We start from the raw sequence: 21,374 nt of genomic DNA on the forward strand, positions 1-21,374 counted from the left end.
GAAAAAATACCTAAAGAGGAGGACAAACAAGACAGGGGAACTTGAACATAAATAGTTTTTAATCTCCACTTTTAATCTGAGTTTGACTTGCTGGTGATTTTTTAAATTATTTATTCAAAACAACCATAAAAAGAAATTTGTAAAAGCACATTTTCTTTACAGTGATACCTAAAAAGAAAAGAAAGAGTAAGTCCAAAAAGCAACAACACCTCCAATGCCTAATGCTGTCTTTTTAATGGCCAGCAGGGGGCGACCTCGCTGATTGGATTATGAAATTAATTCATACATCAGATCTATCAAAGCCTAACAATACATCTTGCGTATTACTTCAGTGAATAAAGCTGAGTGTTGCATCCAAAGCTACCTTTCAGAACCTTGAGCTTGCAACATTTCCAGCGCCCCCTGTGGACAAAGTGTTCCCTGTAATCTCTTTGCAGTATAAGAAGTGTTTTCTGTCACAAATGTTTTATCATGCATCTTTTAAAATTTGTAATGGAAATGCAAACAATAACTGTGGTGTTGTTCCTTAACTTGTCATGCAGCTCAGACTCACCTTCTTCTGAGTGGTCTGCTCATTCTCCTTCACCTGAGTCTGCTGCTCCTCTGATGCCGCCTTAACCACCTCCTGTTTCTTGTTGATCCTGTTCTTCCAGTCTTCTTCACCGCTCTTCTTCAGAAGAGCCACTCTGCATGAAACAAAGACAAAACTTTGATAAGACAACAGTACGATCGCTCAGCCTCATGAAATCAAGGCTGCATGAATGTAAGGGATACATAGTTCAATTATTTTAACATGCCCTCTTTGGTAAAAAAAAAAATCTACAACTAAGGCTTAAGCCATTGAGCAGATTTTCATACTAGTAGTTGTATGGTTCTTTAAACTTGGCAAGTTGCAGTTTTAAATACTCACAAGGACAACCAGTTTTGCAAAAATGTACAATTTCATAGAGTAAATTACCTTAAATGTTCTGGGCCTGTATGCGCATTCATTCATTAAATAAACAGGACCATTAGTTCTAACATACAGTAATGGAACGTCTCCTTTCGCTGCAGTGTTAGCTGCATGTACGACTGCAAATAATCAGCCAGTTAATTAACGACACCTTGAAAGAGACGCAGGTTCAGATAACGTCATAATTTAGAGGAACCTCCTGTAAAACCCTATCAAAAAATCTTGAAACTGCACATGCCTACCACTCATAAACAGCAATACAGCTAGCGAGCGGTTACAGTGTTACTGAGAGAAGATCGAGAAAAACATTTTTCTGAGGACGAAATGGACATAAGCTTAAATGAACATGGACAAACAGCTGTTATCAGTGAGTCAATCAGGTAAACAAAGAGAAAGAGAAAGCTTGGCAATCTTGAACAGAGTATATGCGTGTGGTGGTGAATAACTCTTACAGCAGTTTATGAACATTTCACCAAACACATCTTGGAAGGAAAGTATAAAAACAAAGAGTAAATCAAACTTGTAAAACGGAAGCAAGCCTCACCGGTTTGAGACTTTGATTGTCTTCCTTATCTCATATGTTCACTGAAAAAATGTTGTGTCCCCTAAATTTAAATTTGCTGAATGGCTACACATCGCCACCTTTCCAAAGGATTGCCCACTGTCTTTGCATATTTTAGAAACGCATTGCGCGATGTCTCCCCTTAAACAGCCGAACAGGCGCTGTAATCCTGCTGTAATGGTAGGGTATAAATTTAACGCTCTTTTGGCCTGTTGACCTGGCTCATGCATAGTACAAATGGTCCGTTTTCCTCGCTAATGTCTGGTCATGCATACAGACCCTGGATGTTGGATGTCGAGACTTCACTGTATTAGCTTAGTAGACAAACGTATGAGTTCTGGACAGTACTACTTACTGAGACAGAACTCAGTAAGTATGACCTCTGACCTTTAACCACCAAAGTTGGATCAGTTTGTTCTTGAATCTGAAGAAATGACCTCCATACACGTATGTAATCTTGCATTCAGGAGAAAGGAACAGACTCATGACCTGAAAACATAATTCCTCTTCCTGGCTGTCGCAGACGCAGAGGTATGAAACTCCTTCAAGGGTGAAAAACCAGGTCAGAGATTTCTGCACTACAGCACAAGACTGTTGGAGAAAAAAATCTCCACACGGGGCTGATAACGGATGGTTGAGGGGTAACGGAAAGTATGTCATCGCTGCTTCCTGAGTGTGGACAGGGCAGAAATTAGGGCATTATGAGGGATCTACCAAACCTCAGAGGACTCAAACAGTCCACATGAGATCTCTGCAGACAGGGAGGAGAAACACTGCGTTACTATAATTAAAGCTCTTTTATCTCTGAATATAACAAAGGGAGGAACCAACCTATATGGTGTAAAATCAGGCAGACGGTAACTCCTGTCTGATTCCATTAAACACTGTTAATTTATGAGGCGCTGGCTTTAGACCTGGCCAGCAAGGATCTTTAGAGACTGATCTTTGCTGACATCTTTGTTTGCACCTTGTGAAGCACTGGGCTCTGATTGGATCCTGGGTCTGTGAATGGGATTAAGGTTGACTTGTGTCTGCAGCGTCACCCTGCATTAGAATACCAAGAGAAACTCTACCCTCAAATTTCCTTCCAGTTTAGCCTTTATCCTACCTTTAAAGCAAGTATTATAGCTCCTTGTTGATATCTATAACAATGAAGCAGCGCAATAAATCCATCAATTGCATACATACATATTAGTTGCAGTGAAGACATTAGATTCTTCTCTTCCTACTTAACATGGTTGCATTTTCCCTGGATGTTGGATGGCCATACTTTCACACCATTTTGAAGCTGTCAGCTGAAGCTTAAGAAAACTATCAGCCACCCTCAGATGAAATGGTGCCAATTGAGTGGTGAAATTTGCATATTTTCCTCAAAGCACTCAGGCATATATTTCAAACAAACAGTGTTTTAGTTATTGTACCAAGAAGACAAGGCTTTGAAAAAGAATCACCGTTGAACTCAAAGTTTGATGTTGGTAGAAAAAAACCTGAAGTGTTCCTTGACTTCAGTATCTGTACACAATCTTTGCTTTCAGCTTACTCTCTTAAACTTACAGCATATCAGTTTTTTTCTTCGAGATCAAGCATTTTCCTATTTTTCCAGCATGACTTTGATTTTGACAGTTTTGTTGCAGACTGCCAAAGACAACAGTTCTTCACAACCTGGGATGTGCAGGGATAGACATGAAGTCTGTGCACAATATTTCATCAGCCTGTTTGCAATATATGTTTATGTTTTTTTTTAATGTTTCAGTTTAGATTCAAGTTTCTACTTTCCATTTCAACACACATTAAAGGTCCCATATTATGCAAAAATCACTTTATTAAGTCTTTAGTGAAATTTGTGGGTCTTTGAGAGCCATCACTGCTTTGTTTTTGGCTGTAAACAGCCACATAGTTCCATGCACAAGCTTCCCATCTCGGAAGAAGACAAGACTAAGTGGCTAGAGTTAATTTATGAGGGAAATGTGCCAGCTTTTCCAACTTTGGACAGTACAACTGAGGGCTAGCGAATAGACTGGTCCTGAGTCCAGGCACATTACATGCATCCGCCAACAAACCTCGGACCCTGGAAATCTGAGTATTTTAAATGCTGTGTGCTGTGGAGCAGATGTAAGAGCTTTTCCTCAGTGTCCCCCCCCCTGTCTCTGTGTTAGCTTCAGGATGCTAACTTTAGCTGCAGTTAACCTTTAATGTTACGGTAGACGAGCTTCGCTGTTATCTAAACATTGTGCACTTGGTGCTCGTGGTGCCGCTCTCAGTGACGGTGAAGAGCTGGGCAGTATCAGCGGTGGCTCATTTACATATGAAGGCCACGCCCACTAAATCAGAGCGTTCTGAACAGAGGGGCTATGAGAGCCTGGAAACAATGCTGCTGTGCTTGATTTATCTTACCAAGTGTTTTTGTCTTATTTTAGTAAAAAAATGTCTTTTTGGGGTGTTGGTTTACATTCCTGAGCACTGTCAGGAGCCCTTGAGCAAGGCACCAAAAACCCCGAACTGCTCAGGTGCACGCACCGAGAGTGCAGCACCATCACTCTGACCTCTTTAATTGTTGTATGTTTCTGTGCAAAAAGTACTGTTTGTGTACATGTGTGTGAGTTTATATTATATGATTCAGTGTAAAAACAGAATTTTCTCCAAGGGGATTAATAAAGTATCTTCTTCTTCTTAATATAAGCCACATTCACTCCACCAGTCCAGAAAAGTGTCTTATTTCAACTTTTTTAAGGACAAAAATGAGGTCTAAATTGCTTGTAACGAGTAAGAAAAATCTGCCAGTTGGGTAAGGAAAATATACTTGTATCAAGACATTATTCTAATCTTGACAAGCACATTTTTCTTACTCTAGACCTCATTTTTGTCTCTAACTAACTTGATATAAGACATTTTTCTGGACTGGTGAAGTGAATGTGTCTCATATTAAATCTAAAAAAAAAAAACAGTTTTACCTGAAATAAGAAAAAAACACTTGGTAAGTTATCAGTTTTTTGCAGTGCACACCTCTGTAAACCCCTTTAAATTGCTCTTATATGAATGGTGTTGCATAAACAAGCTTGCTCCACCTTGCCTAAAAAAAACACTGGATGAGAATCAGAAGTTTCATCATTTCACTGTGATTTTTGGCCAAAATATCCTGTTCCCCTGCAGCCTGGTTGGAAATGTTCCCAGCTCTCTCACTGATCTGGTGCTGGTTTTGCATGGTGGGAAAAAAACACAGTCACACACAAGCAGAGCATTACATAATCACAGTTACCAAATTTGATTGCATGGCCTGACTGGATAAACAAAATTTGTGTTGCAAGCCATGAATAAGAAGCTTGTTTTGAAAGTATCGGAAAAATGTACCCACTTTAGGTTTGTTGAAACTTTGAACATTTCTGCAGTCTTGGAATTTTGAAAAATCTGAGTTTTTTTCTTTTCAGAGTGTTGAGTTCACCTGGGAGGTGAGGTTCTTCACATTGATTATGAAAATAACGAAAGGAAAAAGTAAGAAAATAAACAAATTAAAAAAGAATCACCTTAAATCTGCCAGTCGCCACTCACCTCTCCTTGATGGACATCTGTTTGGTGGACATGCCGTCACACAGCTGCTCTCCAGACTCAGTGGGGGACAGCAGATCTCCAGAATGGACACTATGCTTGCCGAAGTCCTCGATGTGGTCCAGTGGCATGGACTGGGATTTGACCAGTGACTGGGGGAAGGACTGTGGTTTGGGCAGTGTTTGTGGAGGCACCTGGGGTTTGGGTGGAGTTGGAGGAGCTGTGTGTGAGAAAGGCTTGGGGAGAGGCTGGACGAATCCCTGAGGTTTGGGCGGGGTCTGAGGGGACTGATTGAACGGTTTGGGGTACGTCGATGGGGGCTGAGGTTGGAGGTCTGATGAGGGTTTTGGTGGGGTCAGAGGAGGCTGGTGTGTGAAGGTTTTGGGAAGAGTTGGAGGAGGCTGGATGTGAGTTTGCTGCTGGCTGCTTGAGACGTGAGAAACTGCTCTGGATGAAACTACGGCTACGAGTGGCTTCAGTGGAGCAGGGTGGTCGTGAAAGTCTGAAAGGAGAGTGACGAGAACATAATAAAGTAGTTTGATTGAGGGAACCTTTCAGAGATTCAATTCTTTATCATCAGACAAATGACACTCACAATTCTTGTAACAACTGCTTTCCTTCACAGAAAAACAAATCATTAACGTAAAACGTAAAATAAACTGTTTTTGTTTTTGTCATCTGAAACTCATAGACTCTGTTCCATCAAATACTTTCCAGATCTTTCGTTTATGTCGAGTGTAGATGGTGGCAGGCCTCTATTTGAGGCAGGCTTGTAAAAGAGGGGGGACCTTTTATTCTAAATCACCCAATTCAGCTAAGTGGATTTGGTCCCTTTCTTTCAAAGCTTTTATTGTGAAACACTGCAGGAAATGTCAACGAAAACTCAGATTTTTATTTATTTATTTATTTTCACAACTTGTGGAGCAGAGCTGAGTATGTGGGCTGCATCCATGAAAAATTTGCCAAACCTTTGCTGCCAATGCCAAACAGCTTATTCTACCATTGATTCTTGTTTGGTGGATTGTATGATTGATGTCTGAAGAAACAAGACAAATTTGCAATTTAACAAACACTCTGAACAGCAAAAACTGAAATCTTGTCATGTCGTTTTGTCTTTTTTTCAGCAGAAAATGTCTTTTTAGGCTTGATATTAGCCACATTCACCTGACCAGTCCAGCAAAATGTCTTGTTTCAAGTTATTTAAAGACAAAAATGAGGTCCGAAAGGCTTGTAACAAAATAATTTACCAATGAAACAAGTTAAAGTTACTTGTATAAAGACATTAATCTAATTTTTAGCAAATTTTTCTTACTCCATTGGCATTTTTGTCTTTGAACAACTTGAAACCAGACATTTTTCCTGACTGATAAGTTGGATGTGGCTCACATCAAGTATATTAAGACAATTTTTCCTTAAAATAAGACAAAAACACTCAATCAGATTTCAGTTTTTTGCCGTGTGTTTGGGGAAAAAAAAATCCTGATTTTTTGTGCTAGGTTTATAACTTCCAAAAGAGTCCCTCTGCAAAACCAAAACCTACACCTCCATAAGATACAAAACAACAAAAGCAGGTTGGATTTTTGCAGGGCACCCCTGAAGCACCACAAAGTGTTTCCCCAGAACTCATCTCTGAAACACATGCATTCACCTGCACATGCAGCAGAGTGTGCAGGGATGAAAAATGACCCAAAGCCTGCTGTGTGTACTGCTGTGTGTGTGTGTACCAGTATTTTTAAAACTGTGGCACAGATATCTGCCTGTATGGTCACGTTTTGGGGCCCTATGTGGGGCAGAGCTGTGGTCCCCACAAGGAAAGCCAGGTTTAATGAGTGTCTTTTGTTAAGGTCAGTGTAAGGGTTGTGTTAGGCATGTATTGGTTAAGTCCCCGAGGGAATTAGTGTAAGTCAATGCAAGTCCTTCCAGCCTCATGATACTGAGGTTTAATGGTCGGTACTTTAGTGAAGATCAACCCATGCAGAACTAAATAAGAGTACAGCCTGCAGACAAGGCTTCCATTGTATCCATGCAGTCCTCTACCTGCTTTATTTAAGTGTCGACCAATTGTCCTGCACTCACTCTGTCACTGAGTGCTTTCATGTTTCTGTGTGTAGTTTGTGTGCATGCATGGGAAAAGACCACCCCTGGACACATTCAGCGTTAGCACATGAAAACAGGTCAGGTCCATTATTCTGTAGCATGAGCACGACCGAACCCTGCAGGCTTAATGTGGTGCAAGGAGACCACAGCCCCTTTTAAAGGCGACGGTGGCGAGGACGCACAGCTCGATTTATTAACGTTTGACGCCTGTTAGGTGACAAACTGCATGTCAGGAAAGGGCTTCCTGGTCCCAGACAAAAGGAGCCATGAGGCAAATAAATGGAAAATTATGCTAATTAGATGCAGCCTCAGACGTCTGTGTCTCTCTCTCTCACACATACACACACACACACACACACTGGCTCTCTGTATCAGCCAAATCAAATACCCCCAGCTGGGAAAAGTGTGTGTGCAGCCAGCAGAAGGCGATGATGCGTGGGAGCACGCTGCATAAGACAATGAGGATAATGAGAACAGGTCTTTCACTATACATACTACAACACACTGCACATTGTTTCCTCTCTTCTTTCCTCTCTTCCTTTCCTCCCTCCTTTTCTTTCTCTCTTTACATCCCTCTTTCACAGACAGCTCTGTTTTAATAATTCCTCTCCATCTCTTTTTTGAGTAAGCCTCCTACCTGTGATGCCAGCCTGGCTCCTGCCGCCTGCGCTCCTCTCTGGCTCCTGTGCGGAGGCGATGTGAGCTGTCTCTCTCAGGTAGCCTCCTCTTCCTCTTCCTCCGCCCTCTGCTCTGTCCTTATTCTCCCGGGAGTCTCCGTCTGCGGCTCTCCAGCTGGGCACAGGCTCTGGTTCACCCCTCCAGTGCTGAGGCTGGGGATGCTGCTGCCGCTGCCTTGCTTCCCGGTCCCTGTCGGGGGAGTGGAGCTTTCCCTTAATAGTAGCGTCTTGGCTCTCCTCTCTAGCTCCTCCCTGCTGTCTCCCCCGGACCTCCTCCTCCTGCTCTCTCCAGCCCTCCTCCGCCTTCTCCCCCTGCTGCCTGTGCCTATGAGAGGAGATGGGAGCAAGAGGAGCCCCCACTTTCTCTTGGCTGTCAAGTAGGAGAGGGGAGGAGTTGAGCTTAGAGTCTGGGTGGCCCGGGTCCCCGCTCTGGTTCACAGAGAAATATCTCACTGCCCTCTCCTGGTGGCTCGTGGTGTTGGAAGCCTGTTGTTGGGCAGGGATGTAGGGGGTGGCAGTGGACTTTCCTGGATGGAGACCGTCATCATCAGCAACACCGCTGCTGCCTGGTGGGGCAGTTACCGCGGTTACTGACGCCTGGGAGGTCATGGCTGTGACGGAGCGGACCAGGGAGGCTGACAGGGGCTCGAGTTTGATTTCATCTCCGTTTTTCAGCTGCAGAAACAAAAGGAATGATGTGAGACGGAACAGAGGACAAAACATCAGGAGCAAGGATTTCATCACAACTTAATCCTCAATACAAAACAGGCAAAATGCTTCCCCTTTATTGTCTTATTCAACAACATTTATAATGTCTCATACAATATGTAAATTGTATGAGGGTATAAATGGGTCTAGTAGGTTTACTTTTCCATTTTGTTCTTCTCTTTTTATATAAACCGTTTTTTAGTTAAGTGTTTGAAGACCTTTGATTGTTGGATCACTATGGAATAAAAAAATAGGATTCATTAAATGTAAATTATTCACTTTTGGGACATGTTAACTTTGGTTCTATGTTCAGATGTTCTAGAGTAAAATTTTCAACTTTGCAAATATCTGAACTTTGTGACCTTTATACAAACCAAAAACATCTGGGGGAGCTGATTTGCAAAAGCAACAACATGAATGCAAACGCTACAGAACAATGGAAGAGCAGCCACAACAGAAGTTAAGAGGACAGTTATCCTAACGAACACAGAAAAGTTGTGAAAGTAAGTAGATGTTTTTTTTTTTTCTTTTTTACTTTAAGCTATGCTAAATATAGCTTTAATGCTAATGTTATTGATTCATAAAGATAAATAAAAGATTATGGCAACAAATAAATGAGATTGAATTTAAATCCATGAAAAGCTCAAAAGACCAGTAAACAGCATGTATACAGTATAATCTGGGTCTCTCTTACCAAGAACTAAATTAGAGATTCTCAAACTCTGACTAGAAGTCAGTTTATTGGTGCATCATCATGTATCGTCCCCCATTCACTTCATTCACATTCAGCATCAAGGACATATCAATGCACATACATGTTGCCTTAATAAAGATTTCCCCTGCCAGTTTCTTCAGGTTCTGGACAAAACCTGAACAAACTACCATGCACTTGCACTCAAATGTTGTCATGCCTGTTGTGCAATGAACAAGCACATCACAGAAGCTTCCTATAAAACACAGAAGGTGCCCTTAATTCTGCAGCATCATGTACCCCTACCCAAGATCTACTAATGCCAAAGAGCTAGCATACTGAAAAGCATCTTGAGACACTTTTAAGCTCAGCACGGATGCTGCAAAAAATAATTTGACATGTCAAAACAACATTGGTTGAGCAGGATGATTGTGCTGAGGTTGCAGGGGTCTTACATGTCCTCCCTGTTTGGCGTCTAAGTCACCGTTACACACTTCAGAGGTGACAGGTGGTTCAGCCTCCTGTGTGGACAGCAGTGATTAACTCTCTAACACAAGGTTCATATAAAGTGTTTCTGAAAGCTTAATGTCTGACGTAAGAGATGCATGTGTCACACTTCTGTTATTTTTGTCGTCTGTGGCTACTAAAAATGTAGAGTAAAGCAGTGACCTCTGCTCCATTTGCTGGATTCACAAGTCATCCAGCTGCAAAGGGAACACTGCTCTTCATCCCTCACGCCTCAAAGGAAACTGGTGCACTGTAGCCGCAGTGTAACTGACCTGGAAGTGACTTGTCTGTTGCTTCAGGCCTGTTTCAAGATCTAACAGTCAAATAATCCTCATTTTCAGGACTTTGATGTAACATTTCTGGTTTTCATCTCCCACATCTGCTCATTAGTGCTCTATTCTACTGCAAGGTAAGGGCTCCTCTGTTATACTTAATAAATTTAAGTAAGTAAACTTGTGTCTAGTAGATATTTATCTGCTGTCTGATATTACAACTGACACAGATTTCCTTGTTTTTGTGGTAACTGTTGTCCGCACAGTGATTTTGAAGTAACTTTTTCTACTCTTATGGACACAACATATGTTAATGAGTTGGTCTGGGTCAAATAAAAACAGAAAGAAAAAAATCTTATGTTTAGTAAACCATAGCTAATTTTAAAAGGACTCAAAGTTTCAGTTGTTTTACCTGCTCCACCTCTTCCAGTGTAATGGGTTGAGTCTGAAACCGGTTCTGAGCCCTGCGCTGGCGGGTTTCTCCTCGGGCTCCCTCTGCAGCCTTGTCTGTCGTCTGAGAGAGGCGGGTGAAGAGAGCCATCTTCTCAGTCAAGCTAAGGGTGGAGAGGTCAGGCTCGTCAGAAAATAGCTCCTGCCCGTCGGCCTCCACCCCTGCAGTGGGAGCTTGAGCTGGTTTCTGCGGCTCATGAGTCTCCTTCTCCTGATCCTGGACTGTTGAGCCCGGCTGAGAGGAGGCCTGAAGGCTGGAGGGTGATATCAGAAAATAAAAGAGTGAAGTCAACAAATATGGATGTCATTAAACAGAAAGCTCATTTTACAGACTGATGCTTCAACATGTATTCAACAAACTTTCCAGTAAATGCAAGTCTATTGTTTTTACCGCTTTTATACAACAGAAAATGCAGTAAACCCATGCACATGGTCTATCTCACAAAATCTACTTGTTGGTGTCTTGGTTCAGCAGGAAAACATGATGTGCTGACAAATCTAATGTTTGTGTGGGAGTTAGGGAGTGTGGGAGTTGACCTGCATTTCTTGATGGACTGCTCCTCTCCTACGCATCTATTTTATAAAATACATGTGCAAAGTAATTCACTGTTACGGCTTTGGCTGCAACCTCAGTTTCCCCATTCCTTTTGTGTGTGTGTCTGTGCTCCCTGTCAGCCTCTTGTACTGAGGATTCAATTATTCTGAGACACATTCAGTGAACTAATTTTGAATTTTTATTTTTCATCCAGTGTTTTTTTTTTTCACCTGCCATCGCCTTCTCTTCAATCAAGTCAATTGGTACCGGCCGCACATAAGAAATACTCAACTTACATTATTTCAGTTTGATGTATCATCTGATTTTGAATGATGTTTTATTTAGAAAAATGATCGGATTCTCTCTGTCATACCTGTCTATGATTCATTCTTGACGCCAAACCCCCCAAGCTAGCAAAATGGTCAAAAAACACACATCTTTGGAAAGTGAGGAGAGAGCCAGTGGTGAGACAGAAGAAAAGCCAGTTTGTGAGAATATCAAACTGGTCCGTGGCACAAAAAAGGTTGGGGACCGCTGGTTTAAAGCATCTCCAGTATTGGAAATCTTGCATGTGGATCCATTATCTAGTTAAATCTCAAAATTTACATAGTTAAGATGCTTTTTTTAGCCAAAACACCTGCAGGGCTGTAAACGGCCTCAAAACATCAGAAATTTCAGGTTTGAGTCATCACCTCAATCCTATTTTTTTCCTGTGAGCACCAGTAAAGGTGAGATTTTGAGTTTTCAAGATATAAGCTTTACCATAATTTTTAAAGAGAATGATGTTTCTAAAACAGGCAGTTTAAAGTGAAATCTTTATGTCGTGAATGACATGCAAAATCCACATGCTTTTGTACTGGACCAGAAAACTCTGCTTCTTCCCTTCTCGTGATCTCCATTAGGGGGCGCTATGAGGAAATTATGTCAGGATTTTTTTGATGTCAGAATCAGGATCAGGATTTAATCATAACTGTTTTTTATGATACTTTTAAGACAATTTTAACATTTCAGCCCAAAATATTTCTTATCCTTCATTTTGATTTTATCCTTTTCTGCTCCAATTCCTAACTTTAAAGCTATAGTCTACGATTTGAAGCTAGGTAATTATTATTAACACTGTTTTGAGGCCATTATGGCCCGATGGTCCGATCTACACAATATAAAAACCAAAAAGAACAGAAAAAAATCCATTCAGTACAGCTGCAAAACAGCTTAATAATTGACCAATCTGAACCACCGTTTCCCTCATTTTGGATTTGTGCGTTAGTCCATCTAATCCCCTGTCTCCCCTGCTCCGCACCGTCATGCCCATGGTCCCACCTCGCCCTTCCCCACTACCCCTCTCACGTCAGCTAGCTGCTCAGCTACCGAAGCGTCATGGAGCCAGAGAAGACGGAAACCAGGAAACTGTTACTGTTACCCTCCACAGGGAATGGAAGAAAACGAGAAAGTTTCAAGGAAAAGGCTGAAGCAAGGAAGAATTATGAGCGATACAGGTGCCAACAGAGACTAAATATTGGAGAAATGTATGACCGGTGGAAAAAGCTGTAGAGGGATTTGGGACTGAAGACTGACGCCAAGACAGCTGAGTTTCTGTTGAACAGGTAACGGCTTTGTTTACCACAGTGGGAGATGTCAGCTGAATAACTCTGGTTAGTCTGTGCCTATACTGGCTAATGACTGAACGCTGCTGGTCGGAACAGGTCGGCTCTGTCAATACATTTTAGCATAAGTTAGCCACACATCTTTAGCATTGTAAACTGAGCTGGTGAAGACACGCCGAGAAAGGTAAAGCCTCACCCACAGTCGGCTCTGCTCTGATCAGCTGGCAGTGGCAAAGCCAGACCTGCTTTGCTCGCTAACTCATGGTTTTGATCACGCCGGTCCAATTGAAAAAGCTACCACTGTGTGTTACAAGGAGGATGACTGTCTTGTTTGTTACATTTTCTGCCGGCCGCTTCTTGTTCTTTTAGAGGGGGCGTGTTGTTAGGAGGCGAAGAAGAGCGATAGAGCTGGGGGGCGGGTTCTTGGAACATGGAGGGGAGGGGTAAGTGAGGCTGCATTTTTCAAATGTGTCTCATCAGCCAAACTGGGTTTCAAATTGTAGACCATAGCTTGAATCTGGTTCTGTCTCTTCTTATGTCTTTTTTAACTTGATGTTTGATAAAAATGTATCAAAAATACCATGTGCCTCACTCTATCCACTTTTCGACTCTATCTGATTAAAGGCATAAAAGCCCCCCCCAAAAAATAACTTAAAATAGATAACCCATGTTTCATCTGTTAACATGGGGGAGGTGGGGTTTATGGCCTTCACTGCAGCCAGTCAGAAGGAGGTGTTACAAATCTTTTGGCTTCACAGTCAGTGAACACCTATGTCATCCATTTTTATTTCCAGTTTGTGGTCTTTCCTCAAAACAACAGCATCAGGGTCATCAAATAAAGCATCTACCAAACATGAAGTCTAAAGGTATCAGAGGTTAACAGCAGTGACAGCTTTGTTGGGTAACAGCCACAGCCACAGAGATAATCATAAACTGCTCTTGGATGTTAGCAGGGGGATATCAGAGATCATCAGTCTGTGTGCTAAGCTGAACCAGGGTTGGTAAACAAACTGCAGGACACGTGCACTCCGACATGCAGAGGGTTTTAACTGGCTCAACCTCTGACCTTTTCATAAGACATGCCACCTATTCCTCCTCTGACACTTTTGACCTGCTCGTGAGATACACAGCCAGCAGGAATGCTTGGAAACTGGACATGGAAAGTGTTCAATAAGTTATTGTGTAAACACCAACTTCCTTCCCCTATAAGGCGCACACACACGGCTGAGGAGCAGCACACGAGGAGGCAGAAATAACAAGGTAACATGAGCTGAACGAGCAGGTCAAGACTGCAGCCAGGAGAGGGAGACAGAGAGCAGAATATCTCTGAGGCACATTTACATAGTTCAGGATTAGCGCAAAGGACAGGCTGGGTTCATTGAGGGAAATGAGTGCACTGCTGTAAAAACAGATATGGTGCTGATTCCTGTTGCTTTCTCAAAGAATTCACTTGAAATACACAAGAAAAGTGTCTAAAGACATACATTATCCCCTTATCTTTCTGAAATCAACTAGAAAACACTATTAACACTAATAAAATCTGACTTTTCAAACCATTTTCTGACAGGGGCACAAAGCACACTGAGACACAGTACATACACATAAGCAGCCCAGTCCTGCTTTATTTACCTTATACTGGTGCTGACACCAGTGGGGCTCGGGACACGAGCTGCGTTAGTATTGAAGCCCAAAGGTTGTGAAGATGAGGCGGGTTCACTTTGAAGTGAAGAAAATGAAGTAAGGATGGGAAAAAGTGAAGTTAAGGTAATGCAAAGCGAAGAATCTGATAGTGAAAGGTGATGAAATGTAGCTTGAAAGAGAATGAAGAGGAAGGTGAAAAAAGGAGACAATGGGTAGAAAAGATAGATTATTTCTACATTGTTTCATGCAGAATGCAGCCATAAATGCAAAATTCAACACCTACCTTGAGGCACTGACCACTTCTTTATTGGTGACAGGTTGTGTGTGCGAGCGATCCTGAACTCTTCTCAGACGCCGTTCTACAGCAGCATTTCGAGAGCGTGGTTTGGGAACGCCTCCGTCTGATGTTCTTTCCAACTCCTGTAAGAATAAGTCAGGAAGATTACATTATTTCCTCAAGAAACCTAACAATTAAAGCATAAAAAGTTCATGTTATTGGTTTTGAGACGAGAGCTTTGAAGCAATATTCAGACAGTAATACACAAGATTTTTCATTGACCCTGAGATTAAAGCAAACTTTAAGTGGAGAATTTACCCTGAAGAGAGACCTCTTCGCAGCGACACTCATCTTAGCTCTATCATCCAGTTTTTCTTCATCTAATGAGAGAAAAAGGGTGAATTTTGTTGAACGAAAGGACTTATAACTAGAATTTATGTAACAAAATCACAAAAATGTCCTTGACCTGTACAGAACTACACATGCAGATATGTTGAACTTACCTTCACCATCCTGCAGCTGCGTTGGGCTTAAACGAGACCTAAAGGAAAAGCATTAACATTATGTTAATGTTAATCCTGTCATTTTACTCTGAGACATTAAGAGAGGAGCCCCTTTCTTACCGATCTGACTCCAGCCGCTCTGCAGACGTGATGGGCTGCGTCCTAAACCTCTCCGACATGCGAGTGTCTCCTGGAGTGATGTAGCGTCTCGGCCTCCGAGCATTCCTGTCCCGATCGCTGCTGCCGACTGGGTCTACCTCAATGGCTGAGAGATCTACCTTGGTAGTCTCACTTTGAAACCAGAGGAGAATGAGAAAAATGGAAAGGACACAGCAGAAGTTATGAAACAAAATAAGTTATAAGTTTGTTACAGATGCACAAAAACTGACTGCAATCCAGCTGTGAGTACATTTTTTCATTAACATGCAGCAGCAAAAAATAACCAAACTCTGAGAAACAGATGTTTCACAAAAACAAAACAGTACACATCAAAACAAAAATAGAGAAAACAGACGGACACGTTTCATGCTAAAGAATAAAATTCTGTTTGTTTGCATATTCAACTACATATTTTCAAAAAGCTTGTTAATGAAAAATAAGTTTCTGCTTTTATTTTCTTTTTTTTTTCTTTTTTTTTAAGTGGGATAAAAAGGGTTTTCTTTTTTTTTAGTGTGAGCATTATAAATCTGAGTATCATCTGCATAACAAAAACAGATGAATATAGAAATACCTTTTTTATCTGCATCTGATTATTGTAGGGAAATGTAGTTCTGTTTATGATTGATTCCCTTCAGCACACATTTTGAAGCCATACATAAAAGGGAATGTTGAGAAGAATCATTGTTAGTGTTTTGATGTTAGGAGAGTGTTTATCCGACTCTCAGCACATGCACAGTTAGTCATCAGCGATCCCACACAGAGTCCATGCGAATAAACCTACAACTCAGGTTTCCGGTTTGCGTTCTCCAGGTAAGAGTGTCTCAGCTGTGCAACAGACACTCTGGTGTCCAGGCCGCTCATCTCTCCGTTAGCGTTCCCCGCTGGAGGCGCTGCCCTTAGTGACTCTCCTCTGGCTGTGGCCCTGTCCATGCGATACATGGCAGAGTGCTGGCTAAGGCCGATGTCTGACATGGAGCGGATTCGGACCTTTGGTTTGAGACCTCCGCTCACCTCCATGCTCCTTTGTCTGGCCTGAGGCAGAGAGGAGCCTTTCTGGAGGTACACGGCTGAGTCAACCCTCTGGTGCACTGGTGGATCCTGCTGCTGAGATGCTGAGTCCCTGTCTAGCTGGGTCTCATGGGGCTTTCTCAGGGAGTCTTGATGATGACTGGTTGGCTCTTGTCTTTGGAGGTCATATTCCTGCTGCCTGTGCTGTTGTCTTTGAACCTCTTGATGCTGTCTCAAGTGTTGGTACTGATTCTGAATCTGAGGATCTTGTTGTTGAACTTGAGCATCATGTTGTCTCCGTCTGGGCTCGTACTGTGGTTGGGTTTGAGGCTCTTGCTGCTGAGTTTGAGGCTCTTGATGGTACACACGCTCTGTAGGTTGGTGCTGCCGTGGCTGCTGGGTGACAGAACTGTGGGAAGGCTGCAAAGACCTAAACACCCTCTCCTCTTGGCCATCATGCTCTCTCCCTCTGTTTCTGATCCTCTCAACAGTTCTCTCCCTCCCTCTCTCCCTGGGCCTCTCCTTGTCCCAGTCTTCCTCACCTCGGCTCATCCTCCTCCTCTCTGGGCTGTAGTTCTGCCAGTCCATGTCTTCATGACTGCCCCTGTGGGGGTCATCCACACTCTTTTCCCTCCGGCGGATCTCTGAGGGTAACACAGCTTTCCTGCTCTTCAGCAGACCCTCTGTGTGAGCCTCTTCTTTCAGGACCTGCCTCGCCTCCACTCTCGCCTCCTTGTGGGCGGCGTGGATTTGGTCAGCACTTACTCTCCTTCGTGGTTGTACCTCTGGAGGTCCTGATAATCTGGTGGATGACACTGGTGCAGGGATGGCCATATAGGGCTGAGAGTCAACAGCAGGGCCAGAGTGTTGGTGCCCGGGAGCGGAGGGGACGGAGGCTGTTTGTCCGTGGGCAGGATGATGGCTGGGGCTGGGCTGAGGCTGGGGAACAGTCCTCTGCTGGTGGGGGTCTGAACGCTGTGGTGCATACTGAGCAGTGCTCCCTTGAGTGCGGTGCCTGTTAGCCTGGTGCCTGTCTGGACTCCAGTCAGGAGGCCTCTGAGCAGTTTCATCCCTTGACAATCGTTCTCTTACACGGATTCTTGGGGAAAGGAATGAATAAGGGTCATTGAGGCATCAGCTTTATTCAAGTGTTGCATCGCTCTTTGGCCTCTTAATTAAATCCAGACAAGGGACGACTTCAGAGCATAAACCTTTTTTTTTAATTAATGAAAGAGCGATAAAGTAAAGCTGACAGATTTCTACTGCTCATTGAAGAATCTTCTCTCAAGTTTGAGCACATTTGTGAAGGCAACAAGTCTGGGAGACAACCTTAAGGCACAAAGAGGAGTTGATCCACTGATTTTGAAATAGTCTCTTATAAAATGATGCCCCTTCATGACCTACATAGTGAATTGAATTTGTCAACAACAAAGCCTGGTTATTTCTTTATTCTAAATTCTGGTGTTTTGTCCAGGTGGCAGTGAGAAGTTAGCAAGCATGAGGTTTTTTTTCCCCCCAGTAAAAAATTCTTTTAGACACAATGAGCATGTCCAGCATGTCCAAAGTCGGGCTCCTGGGTCAATCATGGCACAAGGTCTATTTTCATACCATTACAAGTTTTTTGATGCATCTAGTGACTGGGTTTTTTTTATTCAAAATCATTAAAAGTAAAAGTTACCAAATGGAGCATTTATATGTTCATTTCACAATTTATAATATCATAGCATATCTGTGAGAGCTGCTGGCCCATGATCCTTTCCACAAAATCAAATGAGGGCCTCTTTAAAAAAAAGGTTTGCACACCTCTGAATAGGGTTGAGTATTGGGAAGAACCACACAATACGATATACATCATATCACAATATTGTGATACTATTTGGTTGAAAACAACTTTTCTATTCTATTGTCTTGAAATAATGAAAGTCAGATGCAGTGTTTCATACACTTTGTCACTTAAACTACTGTGACATTAAATTAATGCTGCAAAAAAATTGTTAAATGAAAGACATGGTCAGTTAGTGAAACTGATAAATGTCACTTAGTGTAACAATGTTACTCATAAAAAATCTAATATTGCACAAAACATGACTATGATTATTATTTTATCAGTCTACTATGCTGCTATTGGCCTGTTAAATAGCCATTGACTTTGCTTGTCTATGCACTGCACTTTATCGTCTTTATCTTCTTATCGTCTTATATCACATTGCTGGAGAATCTCTGTTGGGCTTCATGTTTCATGTTTCACGTGTTATATGTATTTGATGTGGAGGATTAATTTGATGTTTTTATTTGTCTTGTTTATGCATTTGTCTGTCACTAGCTGCAAAGGAATTTCCCTGTCAGAACAATAAAGATACCTTTGACCTTACTACACTTTAAAAATTAATCTTAAAATGATTTTAAACTAACTGACCTAGGAATACAGCAAAAATATTCATGTTTATGGCATCAAAACCCACATCATCAAGTTTAGGAATAAAATATTTTGAATAAACTCAGAGATTATATTTATTATACAGTTTATGGGCAATATACAGCGGAGTAGCTCCAAGGCATCATCTACCGCAGTGGAGGTGTGGAACACGTATTGTACTTCCAACTGGGCTAAATATGAATCTTTATTTTAACAAAAAATGTCAATATTAAGAGTTGAAATATCAATATTTTGTCACAGGTCAAAGTATCACAATATATTGCCATACCAGTATTTTTTCTCACCTCTACCTCTGACGAACCAGGGCTTTGCAAGGTGAAAGAGCAAAACAGCTGTGAACTGGATTTAATATTGATGCGTAACAGTAAACTTTTATTTCAAGAAGTTACATATGAGTATATATTATTCATCACTCTGCATCCTGCAAGAAACTCTCATGGTCAAAGAATAAAAGTACTAAAGTGGGACAGTGGGTGATGGTGCTCATGGGAAATGTAGTCTTCAGCTCCAAAACCTATGACTAATTTCAATCAGAGGGGTCAACAAATCAACACTTTAAAAACACCTCACGGTGCCTTTAACATCCAAACTTGTACCAGCCAAATGTAGGACATTTTGATGATAAGAATTTGACTGATTTACACAACAAACTTCAGCCAGACATGTCAAGAATCTCAGCAATAACACACTTCAAGTTCATATGGTGGGCTAATCTATTTGTATGAAATCAAAGGGCCAACTTCAGACCTCCAGCAGCAGTGAGACTGCAGCACGGTCAAGTAGCGGCATGTTCTCGATTTAAATTTGAGTCTTGGTTCAAACACCTCTCCCTCCCTCTTTCTCTCTCTCTGATGTCTGCGTGCCAAAAAAGTAACAGAAGCAGAACTATTTACATCTCCAGCCCTCTGACCTCTGGTAGCCAAAGGTTGCTCTAATCTCATTGTAGACCACTAAGCCAGACATAATTGATGGGCCTCTGCTCTACCCAACACGGCATGAAGGGCTTTCAATGCATGTAGGATATGAGTGCTATACATGCTAACACACAGGGCTGATAGAGCTGTGTTCACAGTTAAGGCCAGTGGGGTACTTTTAGCAAAAATAACTAGAATGAGCTCTTTTAAGACACTGATTTCAGGATATGCTGCATTCTCAAGGTCTGTTTGACTAATACCTGTCTCAATGTCGCACAACGGCTTAAAGGTTGACCCTCAGGGTATCAGGGGATCAGGGAACTAGCTATGCCGTGTATCTGGGCCACATTCCCCTGATCTACATGCAAGACCACAAACTTGTAAAAATTACAGCACCACTGAGTACAATCAAAGACTACTAAAGATTTCTTTCAACTTCCCATTCTGTATAATCTTTGCAGAGTCAAATCAGATCAGGAAAAAGCAGAATGCACGTCTTATGTAACAACATTGTCAAAGTCACTGATGGTTCAGGGCTCAGGTGTAATTTCAGAAGCTAGAATCTGAGAGCTGTCCCAGCTGCTGAGCTGGTGGATCTGGGACTGACTGGGTCAGGGCACAGAGCTGACTAATGTTATCACCCCATCAACTCTGGTTCACTAACACCGACCAACTGCCCGTGAAGCAGAGGCCACCCACAGCTCTGTTAATTTCACAAGGAAGTAGGTGCAGGGGTTGCTGGGAAAGCTGTCAGTTTAACAGAGTTACAGAGGATCTCTGTTTCTGGTTTCAAGGTCTTACAGGTCAGGAGAAGTTTGAGCGTTAACACAGACTGAATTTAATCTTGAATTCAAAGGTCAAAGTGAATCTAACAGCAGGTTTCACATTTTGAGTAATTTTTCTGGTATTGATAACCTGAGAATAGTTGAGAGTAGTAGTGAAAGATGGAAATATTCAAATTAGTGATGAATCCACAAACTTGAAACACTTGTTACATGTGAGACCACAACACAAGTTATGGAAGGAACTAAATCGGTAAAATATCTGAGTTATGAGGGATGTCTATTGGAATAAGTCCACCAAGAACATGTTTTTCAAAGGCTGGCATATAATTAAGAATGCACTGATCCATCTTTTGAGGTCCGGGTACCTGGGCTTTGGTATCAGCAGATACTGATATTGATACTGATCAAATATATCAGTATAAATTCAACATTCTCTATTTCGTAATACAAGAATGGTACTGCACTGCGAAAAAAAAAGAAATATAATCAAGTGTTCATCTAATTTCAAGTAAAAATTGGCTTAATATACTTTGTATGAGCCACAATCAACATATACGTTCAGCAAGATGTGTTTTTTTACAGCTCTTTAACAACAAAAATGAGGTCTGAATGGCTTGTAACGAGTAAAAAAAATCTGCCAACAGAACAAGAAAAATTAGCTAGAAATTAGAATAATGTCTTAATACAAGAAACTTTTCTCTAGTTCCATTGGCAGATATTTTTTTTACTTGTAACAAGCAATTCAGACCTCATTTTTGTCTTTAAATAACTTGAATAAGATGTTTTTTTCTGGACTGGTCAGGGGAATGTGGCTCATATGAAGTCAAAATATGAATTTTCTGAAAATAAGACAAAATCACTTGATGAGATTTTATTTTTTTGCAGTGTTCTAAACCAAAATGAAATACAAATATATTTCAACAAACTGTATTTTGATGTACAAATGTGTGAATGTGCTGTGAGTAGATCTCTGAAACTAACAGAAAGTATAGTTTAATTTGCACATGCTGCAGGTTGTAAACTGCTAAGCAGCTGCAATTATCTTCTGTCAT

General features: G+C 41.7%; 1 protein-coding gene across 1 annotated transcript in view; it reads right to left on the bottom strand.

Annotated features, from left to right (window-relative positions):
• The window catches only part of LOC141804236 (supervillin-like), a 49,818-nt gene that overhangs the window by 18,838 nt on the left and 9,606 nt on the right, over positions 1 to 21,374 (bottom strand). Inside the window, 10 exon segments of the mRNA XM_074688570.1 lie at positions 554 to 686; positions 5,061 to 5,559; positions 7,792 to 8,506; positions 9,686 to 9,751; positions 10,422 to 10,713; positions 14,219 to 14,314; positions 14,523 to 14,659; positions 14,835 to 14,896; positions 15,020 to 15,057; positions 15,140 to 15,310. Coding sequence (XP_074544671.1) covers positions 554 to 686; positions 5,061 to 5,559; positions 7,792 to 8,506; positions 9,686 to 9,751; positions 10,422 to 10,713; positions 14,219 to 14,314; positions 14,523 to 14,659; positions 14,835 to 14,896; positions 15,020 to 15,057; positions 15,140 to 15,310 — 2,209 coding nt within the window.

This window comes from Halichoeres trimaculatus, unplaced genomic scaffold (assembly GCF_033239565.1).
Source record: "Halichoeres trimaculatus isolate MK-OKI-2021-1 unplaced genomic scaffold, fHalTri1.1 fHalTri1_scaffold_15, whole genome shotgun sequence".
Classification (NCBI taxonomy): Eukaryota; Metazoa; Chordata; class Actinopteri; order Labriformes; family Labridae; genus Halichoeres; species Halichoeres trimaculatus.